The sequence below is a fragment of the Lytechinus pictus genome, chromosome 17, assembly GCF_037042905.1.
Source record: "Lytechinus pictus isolate F3 Inbred chromosome 17, Lp3.0, whole genome shotgun sequence".
Lineage (NCBI taxonomy): Eukaryota > Metazoa > Echinodermata > Echinoidea > Temnopleuroida > Toxopneustidae > Lytechinus > Lytechinus pictus.
Genome location: NC_087261.1, coordinates 26,383,979 through 26,397,426, shown reverse-complemented (window position 1 = coordinate 26,397,426; position 13,448 = coordinate 26,383,979). Strand labels below are relative to the sequence as shown.

The 13,448-nt window shown below is 36.8% G+C and overlaps 1 protein-coding gene across 1 annotated transcript in view; it reads left to right on the top strand.

The window, feature by feature from the left end:
- The window catches only part of LOC129279972 (intraflagellar transport protein 172 homolog), a 55,080-nt gene extending 45,856 nt beyond the window's left edge, over positions 1-9,224 (top strand). The window contains exons 33-38 of the mRNA XM_064111774.1: positions 525-644; positions 2,069-2,224; positions 2,576-2,674; positions 5,256-5,409; positions 6,333-6,424; positions 7,338-9,224. Coding sequence (XP_063967844.1) covers positions 525-644; positions 2,069-2,224; positions 2,576-2,674; positions 5,256-5,409; positions 6,333-6,424; positions 7,338-7,427 — 711 coding nt within the window. The 3' untranslated portion in view covers positions 7,428-9,224. The remainder of the gene's footprint in view (positions 1-524; positions 645-2,068; positions 2,225-2,575; positions 2,675-5,255; positions 5,410-6,332; positions 6,425-7,337) is intronic.
- The last annotated feature ends 4,224 nt before the right edge of the window (positions 9,225-13,448 follow it).

Sequence of the window (13,448 nt, the reverse complement as noted above, 5' to 3'; positions counted from 1 at the left end):
GTCAGTTTTGCTGACAGTAAACTCTGTATCAGGGAAAAGATACATGGGGGGGCTTGGGGTGATTTTGCCCCCAAAATGCTAAAAAGAGCCCAGAAAACTAAAAAAAGGAACTCTGGAAAATTCCCATTAAAAAAAGGAGCTTTGGAAAGTCCCCATTCATTGCAATGTTAAAGCTTATCCATGGTTGCAGATTTAGTCAGTGAGTTGTGAAAAGTAGCCCCGAAAATATAAATTGATTTTTTTTTTTGCCTTCTCTTTACCGGTATTGAAGTTGAAAATAAACAATGGCAACAATAATACCCCTTACTTGGGAGAAATTCAACTTATTAGTCATTTTCAGAAATCAGACTAAAAAAACTTTCAAGATTCATCCATTTGTGATTGTTTGACTTATGAAGTAAACCTTTGCTTTGGTAGACGTGACCGTTGAATGAATCGGGTATTACACTTTCATGTAATTGTTAATATCTCTAGGTATTCACCTTACAATGTATGTCTATTTTTCGTTCTCTTGATATTATCAGTGTGAGAACATGCAACAGACGCAGATGGCAAACACTGCCCCCCATCAGGAGTTTGAAACAATGCTGACCATCGCTCATTACTATGCCAACAGGAGTGCATGCATGGCACAGAAGAATCTGGTAAGAACAGAAAATAACAGTGGTGGAAGGGTCATATGGGATAGCCTTGGGGAACCCCACACTCTGCAATTCATTATTATTCTAAATGAGATGCCTGTATGCAAGAGAAGAATATGAGAAGAAAACTTAAATAGAAAATGGAGTATAGAGAGGCAAAGCAAAAATTGTTGAAACTAGATGCAGCGAGTGTAAACTGTGCTTATTAGATGATTTTTATTTGCTTTCCAAAATGCTTGTGTTGTAAAGCTTAAGAGGAATTTAATTAGAAATGAATAGCAGTATGGAAAAGGGACTTAGTAAAGGTATAAAGGAGTGGGTTTTGCTTTTAAAGTAGTCGTCCCAATCTGTAATACTTCTCAAAACGGTTTCGAAGGGAATAACTGTCCATGTTGCTAGTTGGCTCAGGATATGTGAATGTTTTCCGGATATTAAGACACCTCTGCTGCAGACCTATTTTTTGAACCCACAAAACTCTTCTCGACCTTCAACACATTCGAATTAGAGGAGGAAGATAATACCCGTTTTTTAAATGCGTCTGAATCAGTACTTTGATTTTGGTTATTACTTGACTTATTTGAGTTGAATTATGTGGACTTAATCACATATATCCTGTTACAGGACATGGTGGCTTAGTGGTAGTCTGCCCTCCTCGTGAACAGGAGGTCGTGGGTTCGCTCCCCAGCCAAGTCATACCAAAGGCATGATGAAACTTCTGCATTCTTGTCAGGTGCTCAACGTAGTAGAATAGAGAGAGTAATAATCATATTACAATATGCAGGGCTGCTGGGAGAACAGTTCAAAGAGCTGGGGGGTGTTTCAAGAAGAATTACGTGTGACTTACAGTCATGCTTAAATTCCTGCATTCATATGATATCTAAAGCCCAGCGCACAATATGCGATCCATTACGCTCCAAATTTTGAAGAAATTGTAATAACATTTGATATGAACGTGCCAGCCAATGAAATCTTCGCGATCAGACTTCAGAATAGTGGTAGGGCTAACTGAAATCAAAATTCAGTCAAGTTCGAGCCTTCATGTAGGACTAAAAGTAAATTCAATTCCAAATCGTAATGAAGTCATTCAAATTATGATTTTATTATTCCAAACATTAGACCGAACTTCAAATGTTGGTATGTTCTTGGAATTTTCATATTTAATGCAAAATGTAATTTATTAAAAAATCATGTTGTATCGGATTGCACAGTGTGCGCTGGGCTGAACACACACTTTTATTGATTAATATGTGATAGCCTGCGTCTACAAGCATGATTTGACCTATGCGGTGATGTGTCCTATAACTCATGCAACTGAGAACTTGAGTGCGACTCACTTTTTAAATCTTTGTGAAACACCCCCCTGAAGTGGCTACCTTGGGTAAATAAGAATAATTGATTATTTTTATCCTCTGTGTTTGGCAATTTAGGAACCTGTAGCGGCCAAGCTCTCCATAGCTCTCCTGCGTCACAGCGATGTCATCCCAGCGGACAAAGCCTTCTACGAAGCCGGTGTCCAGGCCAGAGCCCAGAACATGTACAGCATGGCCTTTGTATTCCTCAACCGGTTCCTGGACCTTACGGAGGTGAGTAGGTGATTTGGTCAATGGAAGGTTGTGGACAGTGATGCCGAAACGTTGGCTCATACAAAGTGATAGGGTGGTCGAGCCATTGTTTTCACATAAATAGTTTGCCCCTCCTATGATTTGGCTCATCAGAATGTTCTGGCGATTAAATTATGATGTTTTTTAATTTTCAGTATTTTGCTCTCTGCAGTCTGTAGTACCCATTTGGGTTGTGGTGGATGGCATGGTGGATGGCAGTATGAATTGCTTTGGTTAAATCCAAAATCAAGGCACCTCTTTTTATTTTATTCTTGTGTTTAGCATAATGTCGCTTTCAAATTCTCATCCTAGTGTTTGTTTTTGTTTCATCAGGCCATCGAGGAAGGCAGTTTGGACATCCTTGACAACACAGACTTTCAGGATACGGACATTCCATTTGAAGTACCGCTACCGGAGAAGCAGCACATCGCGGTGAGTTGACAAACCTGGGAACTAATGACAATTTCCCCCCCCCCATCCCCTTTAACCCTGAAAGGACTGGGGGGCCATGATGGCCCCCCCTCAACGCTTTGGGGGATATTTCTGGAATGCGAAAAGATAGCACCACAAAATTTTATGACTTTCTTTTTTGAAGTCTCATGCAACTTTTGAGACAAAATTCGCGACGTACGGTTATAGCATCGCGACACAACGTGACTTTTTATGAGACAATGTTATGCCATAAATGGCTCATTTTTGTACTTCTTGTACAAAGTCCATGGGAGATAAAATTCATAAAAGGGGGGTTATTTTTGTCTCGCCTGCATAGCAGAGCGAGACTATAGGCGCCGCTTTTCCGACGGCGGCGGCGGCGTCAACATCAAATCTTAACCTAAGGTTAAGTTTTTGAAATGACATCATAACTTAGAAAGTATATAGACCTAGTTCATGAAACTTGGCCATAAGGATAATCAAGTATTACTGAACATCCTACCTGAGTTTCAGGTCACATGACCAAGGTCAAAGGTCATTTAGGGTCAATGAACTTAGACCATGTTGGGAGAATTATTTTCAAAATCTTAACCGAAGGTTAAGTTTTTGAAATGACATCATAACTTAGAAAGTATATGGACCTAGTTCATGAAACTTGGGCATAAGGTTAATCAAGTATTAGTGAACATCCTGCTTGAGTTTCAGGTCACGTGACCAAGGTCAAAGGTCATTTAGGGTCAATGAACTTTGGTCAAGTTGGGGGTATTTGTTGAATTACTATCATAACTTTGAATATTTATGGATCTAGTTCATGAAACTTGGACATTAGGTTAATCAAATACCACTGAATATCCTGTGCGAGTTTCAGGTCACATGACCATGGTCAATGGTCATTTAAGGTCAATGAACTTTGGCCATGTTGGGGGTATTTGTTGAATTACCATCCTAACTCTGAAAGTTTATAGATCTAGTTCATAAAACTTGGGATATAAGAGTAATCAAGTATCACTGAACATCCCCTGTGAGTTTCAGGTCACAAAACCAAGGTCAAAGGTCAGTTAAGGTCAATAAACTTAGGCCACGTTGGGGTAATTGTTGAATTGCCATCATAACTTTGAAAGTTTATGGATAGAGTGAATGAAATGTGGACATGGGTGTAGTTGACAAGTCTTAAGTCACCGTTCAAATGTCATTTATGGTCAATGAACGTGGTATTATGTCATTATATGAATGGTGTTTTTGTGAATGATTATTTGATTGTAGTTTTCAAAGTTAGCACTGCAGCTATATTAAATGGCGTAATGCAGGCGAGACTGCCAGAGGCGTTCCACTTGTTTATTCTAATAGGTCTGCTTAATTAATTTAGGGTTTAATTTAGTAATTAACTTGTTTGTAATTATTTCCATTGGAAAAACAATGAAAACAAAAGATGGAAAAGAAAGAAATACATAAGAAATTCTAAAAACAAAGAAATACAGAAGGAAAAAATTCGACTTTTGCATTTTTTCTTTGTGGAATCCTTTAAATAAGATTTCAAAGATGACATCTGGAAAAAAAATGTGAAAATTTTAAGTGAAATTTGGTATTAAATATGCAAACAATGTTTTTCATGAATAAATTTGCATATTTTATTCATAATAAATATGAAATAAGATTATTTTTAGAATTTTTTTAAATACTGGCTGGTACTGGTAAAGAATGTGTGCGCCAAAATTTTGGTGCAATCGCACGAACGGCGTCCGAGATCCCCCCCCTCCCAGTCCTCAATATATCTCAAATAGCCCAGTCCTTTTAATATTAATAATCTTAAATATGATGGTCCCATTCCTCACAAAAAATGTTAGCTTTAAAGCAAATACGAACCAGCAGCCGGATAAAGCGCCACCTGCAGTCCTCAACTAGTTATATCTTGCCAGTTTCATTGCCCATAATGCAATATTCTGTGCTGTGTAGTTTAAAAGTATACATTCACTTGAAAGATAAACACACTGGCCTGTATTCTGAACTCGAGTTTAAATCAAACCCTGGTTTAAAGTTGTGGTTTAACTATGGATAGCCAATTGGGGCACAAATTCCTAACACTACACATCCAATCTATTTACTCATATGACACCCAAATTCATAATTGTCTGGGAATGATAAATTAAGTATTTTGATGTATTTTTCTTCATTTTGAAAGCAAAACATTAACCATAAGAAATATACAATAGAAACAGAATTTTTTTAATATTTGGCTCCCCATAATTTTATCACAGAGTTAGGCCATGGTCTAAGTTAAACCCGACTTCAGAATACGGGCCACTATTTCACAACCAATACTTTCATATCATAATAATTATGTTACCAAGTAGCATATTAACACAGGTACCTTTCCTCTCAAACATGATTTATTTTCTCTACACAAATGAAATTTTATGCTGTTTCATCCTGAGTATTACTAATATTTATCTCAAAGGCTATGTTTTAGGACTAACCATTTATAACACACCCTCAATGAGAGACAACACACATTGTTGGTCTGTTCACTTCTTTTTAACAACAAACTTTAATATTTTTTCCGCGAAATATTATTTTGTTGTAGGATGATCGACGCGAGGAGGTCAAAGAGTGGGTCCTGTCCATCTCCATGGACCAGCAGGTGGAACAGGTCCTGGACAAGGACGAGAGAGATACCTACGTAGCCTCGCTGATCGCTGCCAATTCAGGGATGAGATCACTGCCGTGTGTCATTACAGGTATGAGCGTAACGGTGTCTGTCAGGCTGAGGGGAAAAAATGCTTGTAATGTTTTAATTTTTTATGAAATATCTATGCAGGAATTTAATTGGTGTTTCGCATCTTCACAGGTTCAATGAAATGGACAGGATGTACTTGCATTGCCAATTTAAAGATAAAACCACTACTTTATGTCATCTCATGTACACAGAACATGAATGTTATATACCTACCTACATTATACACTACCTTGTATTATCACACACAGATATAACATGACAGTAATATTCTTACATTACCAATTTAAGGATGAAATCACTGCTGTTGTTGTTGTTGTTGTTATTTTAAATAGGCAAACTAGTCAGTTTTGACTATTGTTGCCTTGTAAATTTGCTTTCCCTTTTTTTTCAAAAAGAATAATTTCTTTGTTCAATCTATATCAGTTAAAAAAAGTAAAGGAAAGATAGGAAAGAAAAGTTCCTAGGAAATCGTGCAAGACCACCTCTCCTGCCTTGTATTAGTACGTTATCCTGACAAGCCCGCTCGAGGTACATTTCGAGGGCGTCTCAGGCGTACAAACAAATTGTACTCCCTATGTACTGCCTTTTGTCATAAGACATAGATAGAAGATGAACTAATATGGCAGTATTTTGCCAATTTAATGATGAGATCACTACATCATATCATCTCGGGTTGATGGAACATGAAAAGAATTACTTGCATTGCCAATTTAACAATGTTTTCCTAGATTAAGATAAAGGATTTATTTGTCAGCTTTGCCAATATAAGAATTTTATCACAAATCCTATTACTGAATTTTTTTTCAATTTCCTGGTGGAGAGAGAGAGGATGGGACAACATGTCATTTCATTCTCAGACTCCTTCCAGAGAGTTTTCTGAGAAATCACAATTGGTTTTAATTTTTTTTAATTTTTACCATCCAGGCTACCCTGTCCCACGAAACAAACTTGATTTCAAGCGACCCGACATGGCTGCTAACAAAGATGACTGGAACAAGTTCCTGATGGCTACAAAGGTAAGCTCAGTCCTGGGACTTTTAACACAAAGCTTAGCAATCAATCTTGGAATATTTTTATGATTGATTACACCGACTACAATGTACCATTAATTGTGAAAATCAATCACTAACTTTTGTGATATGGAACCATTACCCAGGTCTGTGTGACACAAATCTTAGCAATTGATCCAAGAATAAATTTATGTGATTGATTGCATTGAATACAATGCACCATCAGTCTTAAAGGCCCGTATTCTGAAAAGAGGTTTCAATTGTACCATGGTACAAAACCATGAACTATGCAGATTTATTTCATCAACATGCTTCATTTTAAGAGAACTTTGCCCAAAATACACATTTAATTGGATTTAACTTTGTTTACGCGATGAAATAAGCGTAATTATGTTTAAAAATCTGCATAGTCCATGGTTTTGTACCATGGTACAATTGAAACCTCTTTTGAGAATGCGGGCCTATGTGATTGTTTCACTTTGTTCTGATTTTTAAAAAAAATCTAATTTTGGTTTCTGGAAATTGGCTCAATGCAAGGCTCATAGTGTAAAAATACCAGTCCAAAAGTTTCAAATAATCATATCTATTTTAAAGCATTGGAGATGTAAACCAAAGTTTGAAAATGAATGAGGGTTGCTTTCAATGACTATGTGTATAGAGCGAATCTGTACACTACAGCACATAAAATCTGGATGAACCCAGCATGACCTACATACAGTGCATACAGTGTACCCTAAATGTACATTGTAGCTAATAATAGTATGCATAGGAGTTACACACAGCAGAAGGCAGTCAACAGAGTTTTAGATGTAGGTTGAAAACTGCAGTCATTGAATGGAAATTAACCTCTTAGATTAATCTCTTATGACTTTTTATTATAATTTATTTATATATTTATTTTAATTCTTCGCTTTCACAGATGTCACACAGCACAGAGTGCCAGGATGTCCTTAAGTTCATAGGTCAGTGGTGCGGGGCCACACCCAACCCTAGCTACACATTCCAGTAATACCATCTCGACCACACCCCATCACCACGGCAATCAGGAAAAAGGGGAGGGAACAAGATGTAGGCCACTGTTGGGATAAGTAGCCTTACTTCTGGATGGGTCATATCTTTTAGTAAATTTCAACATTAATTTCTAGTACTACATGAATATCAATAATTATACCTCACTCAAAAATAAATTTGTATGATTAATTGAAGGTATAGTTAATTTAAATTGTCACATTTGTGTTGCTATGTCAGTCGTTCACATTTGTGCTTCTCTGTCTAGTGACTTGGGTGTGTTCAACTTCAAAATTTTTGCAATTTACATTCTGTTCGTACGCTGAAAAGGTGAAATTACTTTGCACGTATGTGTCACGATTTTACTGAAAGAGGTGTAATAATAATAATAATAATAACGGTTTATTTACCCAGGGTAGCCACTTCAGTTCCAAAAACTGTTCTCCCAGCGGGCCCTGTTATTATTATTGCTCAGGTTTAAGTTGTAACAAAAAATATTTATTAACAGACCAAGTTATTTAAAAATAATATTCTTTTAACTGAAAGACAAGTTTTCGCAATATTGATTACAATGCACACTTCAGTTTTCATCTGAGTTCCATATCAAAGAATCAAATTTTGGGCCTTTATTTTAAACACAAACTCAGAATTTGTTCGTACAATTGCTTGATCAGATCATGATGTGAAGTAAAATTGTATAGAAATGGAGTTTGGATATGCAAACAGGTTTATTATTTTATGGAATTACCCAATATCAACAAAACAATAGTGACTGGTATGGAGAAGAATGGTTGCCAACATATAAAGATTTTACTTGAATAAATATTCATTGTCACCTTGATGTAAGCATATTAACACAAACTGGTGTTGAAGCACTCCATTTTGTTATATTCCTGGCATGTTTATCTTCAATATTTGTTATCATATGCCATGGTCTGCTGTGTAAATCCTTCACTCCGGTTGAGGGGTCTGAATGTGCAGCCTACAAAGACTTGTGTACTGACAGAAGGCCCTCTACATGTGCTAGTCTTTGTGTGAAGACCCACTTGTTGATCAACGTTTCAATCAGGGTCTGTGCCCACAGACTAGGTCTTGATAGAGATGTGAAATAGTTCTATTGCTCAAAATGGATCATAAAATGCAATTCACAGATAAAGGTAATTCAAGTCGAAACAGGGAAATGCATGAAAGACATGAAGTCATATAAAGTCATTGAGTCCTATGCCAAGATTTGTTATAATTTCCACTTTGTGTACCGATTAATTGTTTTTTGACTTTGTCAAATTAAAATTTGGTTCCTGAATAATTCATATAATCATATAGACTAAGTTGTGTTAGACCAAGTTGAATATTAGACGAAATGGGTTTAGCCTAACTGGCAATTAGGCAAAATGGTCAGTAGACATTTTGGTTGCAAACGAATAAGAATTCAATTTTGTGTGATGAGACTGAAGTAGACCAAGCGGATGTCGACTCAAGTGGCACTTGACTCTCTCAAATACCTAGATCTCAAAATCATATTATTTTCCAATGTATTCATTATTTATAAATTTCAAAAATCACCTTGAAAAAATATTAAAACAAATTATGTTGTACATGAATGATCTACCTTCTATATTAAATTTGTTGTTATTAATGTACTGATTGTCTACATTTAACCACTGCACCTTGAAGGATATAAATGTATCAATCTCTCTGTGTACTACCAATGTGTTTTCATATTTTATTGCAGATGACAATATTTGTTCATATGTTTTGCTGTGCATACGAGAAATATATAGATTTAATACCAGATAAATGGTTTATGCCCTGTTCTATCTTCATGTGTGGGTGTATCTGTGTACATGTAGGTCTCGAACTCTAGGTAACTTCAATTCTTGTTGATTTAAACAAAAATCATGTGTTTGCATTTTGAATCTGCTTGAACTTGTTAATTAGCTTAGAGTATTCTGCTAAAGGGCAATTCCATGAAACCATTCACCTTTTTGTACATCCTACCCCCATCTTTCTCCATTTCAATTTGACTTCACGAGCTGCTCAAGCGTTCATTTGGAAGTATTGCAACTTGTGTTATGAACTTAGAAAACGTAGGCAAATCACTTGGTTAAGGTCCCATGTATTGGGGAGTTGGACATTAATGCTTTATGGAATTGCCCTAAAGTAACCGACGCATTTTCTGTTAATTCTGTATTTCCTCATTATCTTTCTCCCTTTGTTTTCCCTAAATGTTCTTATTGACCCTTCTATTTCCTCTTTCTGCTCAATCTCTTCCTTGTGTACTGAGCCTGAATTTCATCTCTATCTTCCTCCGTCTCCTTTCCCTTTTTACCCCTCAGCTCTGATCCTTTGTTTTTCTTCATTTCTCTCCCTCCCTTCATGGCTCCCTCCCCCTCTCTCTAATCCCTTTCTCCCTCTCTCTCTCACCCCTCACCTTTATTCTCTTTTTATCAATTTACTAAACTTTAAAAATCTTTTTCTCTCTCAACCTACCTACCCTTCTCCTTGATTGAAAATAATAATGTTCTGAAAACTGTTCTCCCGGCGGCCCAATCACTTCTCATCTTTATCAAATTACTTTATTAGATCTAATTTCTTTCTCTTTCTCCCCTCCTTTACACTAATCTTACTTATTCATATGTTATTCACATTATTATGTCCATTTGATATCTTTTTCTCACTGGGCATCCCTTCCTTTTTTTTCTCTCTCTCTGTCTCTCCTCCCCCCCCCCCTCTCTCTCTTTTCACTTCCTTCCTCTCTCTCTCTCTCTCTTCCCTTCACCTTCTTACCTTTTTATCAATTCTTAGTCTCTCTTTCTCCCTACCTACCCCTCTCTCTCTCGTTAATAATAATAATGTCTTATTTATCCAGAGTAGCCACTTCTGGGGCCCGTTTCATAAAGTACTTGCAACTGTTGTAACTTTGCCATAATGGCAACTACCATGGCAACCTTGATTTTGATCGGCTGCTGAGCCCTGTTGCCATGGTAGTTGCCATTATTGCAAAGTTACAACAGTTGCAAGTCCTTCATGAAACGGGCCCCAGTTCCGAAAACTTCTCCCAGCAGGCCTTGTCACTCTTCCACTTCCCCCACTTCCACTTCCCCCTTCTTATTTTTTATCGAACTACTTTATTTAATCTATTTATATGTCTTTCTCTTTCTCTCCTCCTTTACCACAAATTATACTTAGTTTTTTCCCCTCAATCATGTAATTTATTATTGATTATTATTGATCTCACTTTCTCCCCTGGCATCCCCTACATTTTTTTTCTCTTTCTCTCTCCCGCCCTCTCCATATCCCTACTTTTCTCTCTCTCTCACTCTGTCTTTCATCTTTTCCTTTCTATGTTATTTGTTTCTCATCCTTCACACATCTCCTCTTTCATCTGTTCCCTTTTTCCACTTTCATCTCCTCACTGCTGTGCAAACCCTTCACTCAAGTTAAGGGTCTGAATGTACAGCCTACTCATACCTTGTGTACTGAAGGCCCTATTGAAACAGCAAGTTTTGTATGTGTTAGTCTTTGCGTGGAGACACTTGCTGATCAAAGTTTCAATCGGGGTCTGTGCCTGCAGAATAGCCCCCCCCCCCCATCATGATCCTCCCTCTCCCTTTCTCTCTCTTCTTTCTGAAGACAATCATTAATTCACATGATATCCCTTAATGAAAAAAACGAACACCAAAAGTTAAATCATCACCAAAAATTCAATCGTCACCAAAAATGGTCTTTATTTGCACTTTCAATCACGTCCTGAAAGGGAAACGAAATACTGGCAACCATATCAAATCAGAGAAAAAGACGTCCATAACATCCAAAAATCCACTTCAAATCAAATCGAAATAGTACATTATCAAGGGCAGTTTATAATCACTCGCGTCGCGTGCGGGTTCGTAATCACTCGGGTTTTGAATTTTTGGCGATTTTTTTTATTTCGGTGCGATTTTTTTTAACGGTGTCTTCAATGGGACAGACATGCAGGGAAAATAAAATGAAATTGAAATTCGAGTTTCGTTTTAAGCCGGCAATTAAGTGCCTTAAAATAAAATGTACTCGACTACTTGCCATATCTGCCACATCGATATTACATCGTATCATTCCCATATGCGGACATGCCTGCATGCAATGGCCCCAAGGCGGCCGGACCCGGCCACCGCGGCGGTCGGACACGACGTGCATCGGTAGCATGGAGCAAGCTAACGTGAGTCGAGCTGAGTTAGATCCCACGTTACATATGAGACGCCGATTGTACCAATATTATATAGAACAATTATTTGTTATATAATCATTATTCATTAAATAATAACTATTATTTATATATAATTTACATTCTATTTGTAAATAATTACTATTATATAAAATAACATTTCTAGTTATTTATATATAATTCCAAGTAATACTTCTTTACTTGTAAATAATAATAGTTCGACATTCCATTATTTATAAATAATGATTATTATTATAGATATGGCAAGTTCCGACTCGGAGTCCTCGTATAAGACACAGTAGAAGTCCGGATCTATTCTAGGTTAGTTGAGCCACATGGCTGATTTGCTTGTTTGTTATGTTAAAACAGTAGTCGAGTACATCTTATTTAAGGCACTTGCCGGCTTAAAACGAAACTCGAATTTCAATTTCATTTTATTTTCCCAGCGTGTTTGTCCCATTGAAGACACCGTTAGAAAAAAAATCGCACCGAAATGAAAAAAAAGTCGCCAAAAATCAAAAACGCGTGTGATTACCAACGCGACGCGAGTGATTACGAACGCGAGTGAATATAATAAGCCTTATCAAGAGAGATTTGAAATTTGAAATGGCAAAGGCAAGGTGAAGCTTAAGTACAATGTAAAGGCGTGTTCATAAATTTCATAAGAAAGCACATCAACATTGTGAACAAAGTCCCAAGAATGTATGTTGCCGAGGTAAAGAAATGTTATTTTGTCAAAAGACAACTTAACTGTGCAAAAGTAGAACTTTTAATAGTAATGATAGCTGGATTTATATAGCACTTTTTGGCAGGGGTAATTCACCTCTCCTGTGTTGAGAGTAGCACAGTGACCATGGCTGGGATTTGAACCCATGTCCCTCTGTGACTTATTAATGAAATCATTATGTTGTCAGAAGTATGTTGCACATATTTTGCAACTTTTTAGCTGCTTTCGATAATAAGAGGTGCGATAAGTTTTGCCTGAGACCTGGTGGGTGTTTCATAAAGCTGTTCGTAAGATAAGAGCGACTTTAAGAACGACTGGTGATCCTTTCTTGTGGTAAATGGTATATTGAATTGACGATTGTTTAGCGCGTAAGAAGGGTTCACCAGTCGTTCTTAAAGTCGCTCTTAACTTACGAACAGCTTTATGAAACGGCCCCCATGATTAGTGATTACCATTAAAAATATTGCAGAGCAATGTCGCATCGTATCTGAACGAAGTTATACATTTAAGAATAATATAATGTACATACTGTATTTGGCTAAAATGAGAGAGTGTACTAGTAAATCTAACGTTATTGGAGTATAATTTACTTTTTAAACTGCCAAGTGCCTTGGTTTGATGGTGGGTAAGGTGGGGAAGAAGATAAAAAAGTTTTTAAAATCTAAGAAATGAAGAGAAGAAGATTAAAGTGAAGGTAGAAGAGAAAGAGGGGGAGTAAGAGGGACGGGGAGAAAGGGGGGGGGGGCAAAAAGTCGAAAAATAGTCCCATATAGGAGATCGGGTAAAGAGAAAGAGATGAAGAGAAAGAAAATTCAAGCGTTGATACATTTCCATCTACTCAGGAAATTATTGTATATCCATGTTATAAAGTTATTATACTACAATGCAAAGTTTAATCTTTCTTGTACCGATAATATTACCTATACTCCTTACATTGAATGTATGATGGCTAGAAAAAGGCCTTACATTTTGAAGAAGTTTCATTTTTAAACACACTTTTTTCAATCTATTGGAAATAATGTAAATATCAAGTTAGATTCCCCTTATCCTTAAATATACTGGCACAACATACTAGTGGCAAGAAATAGCTA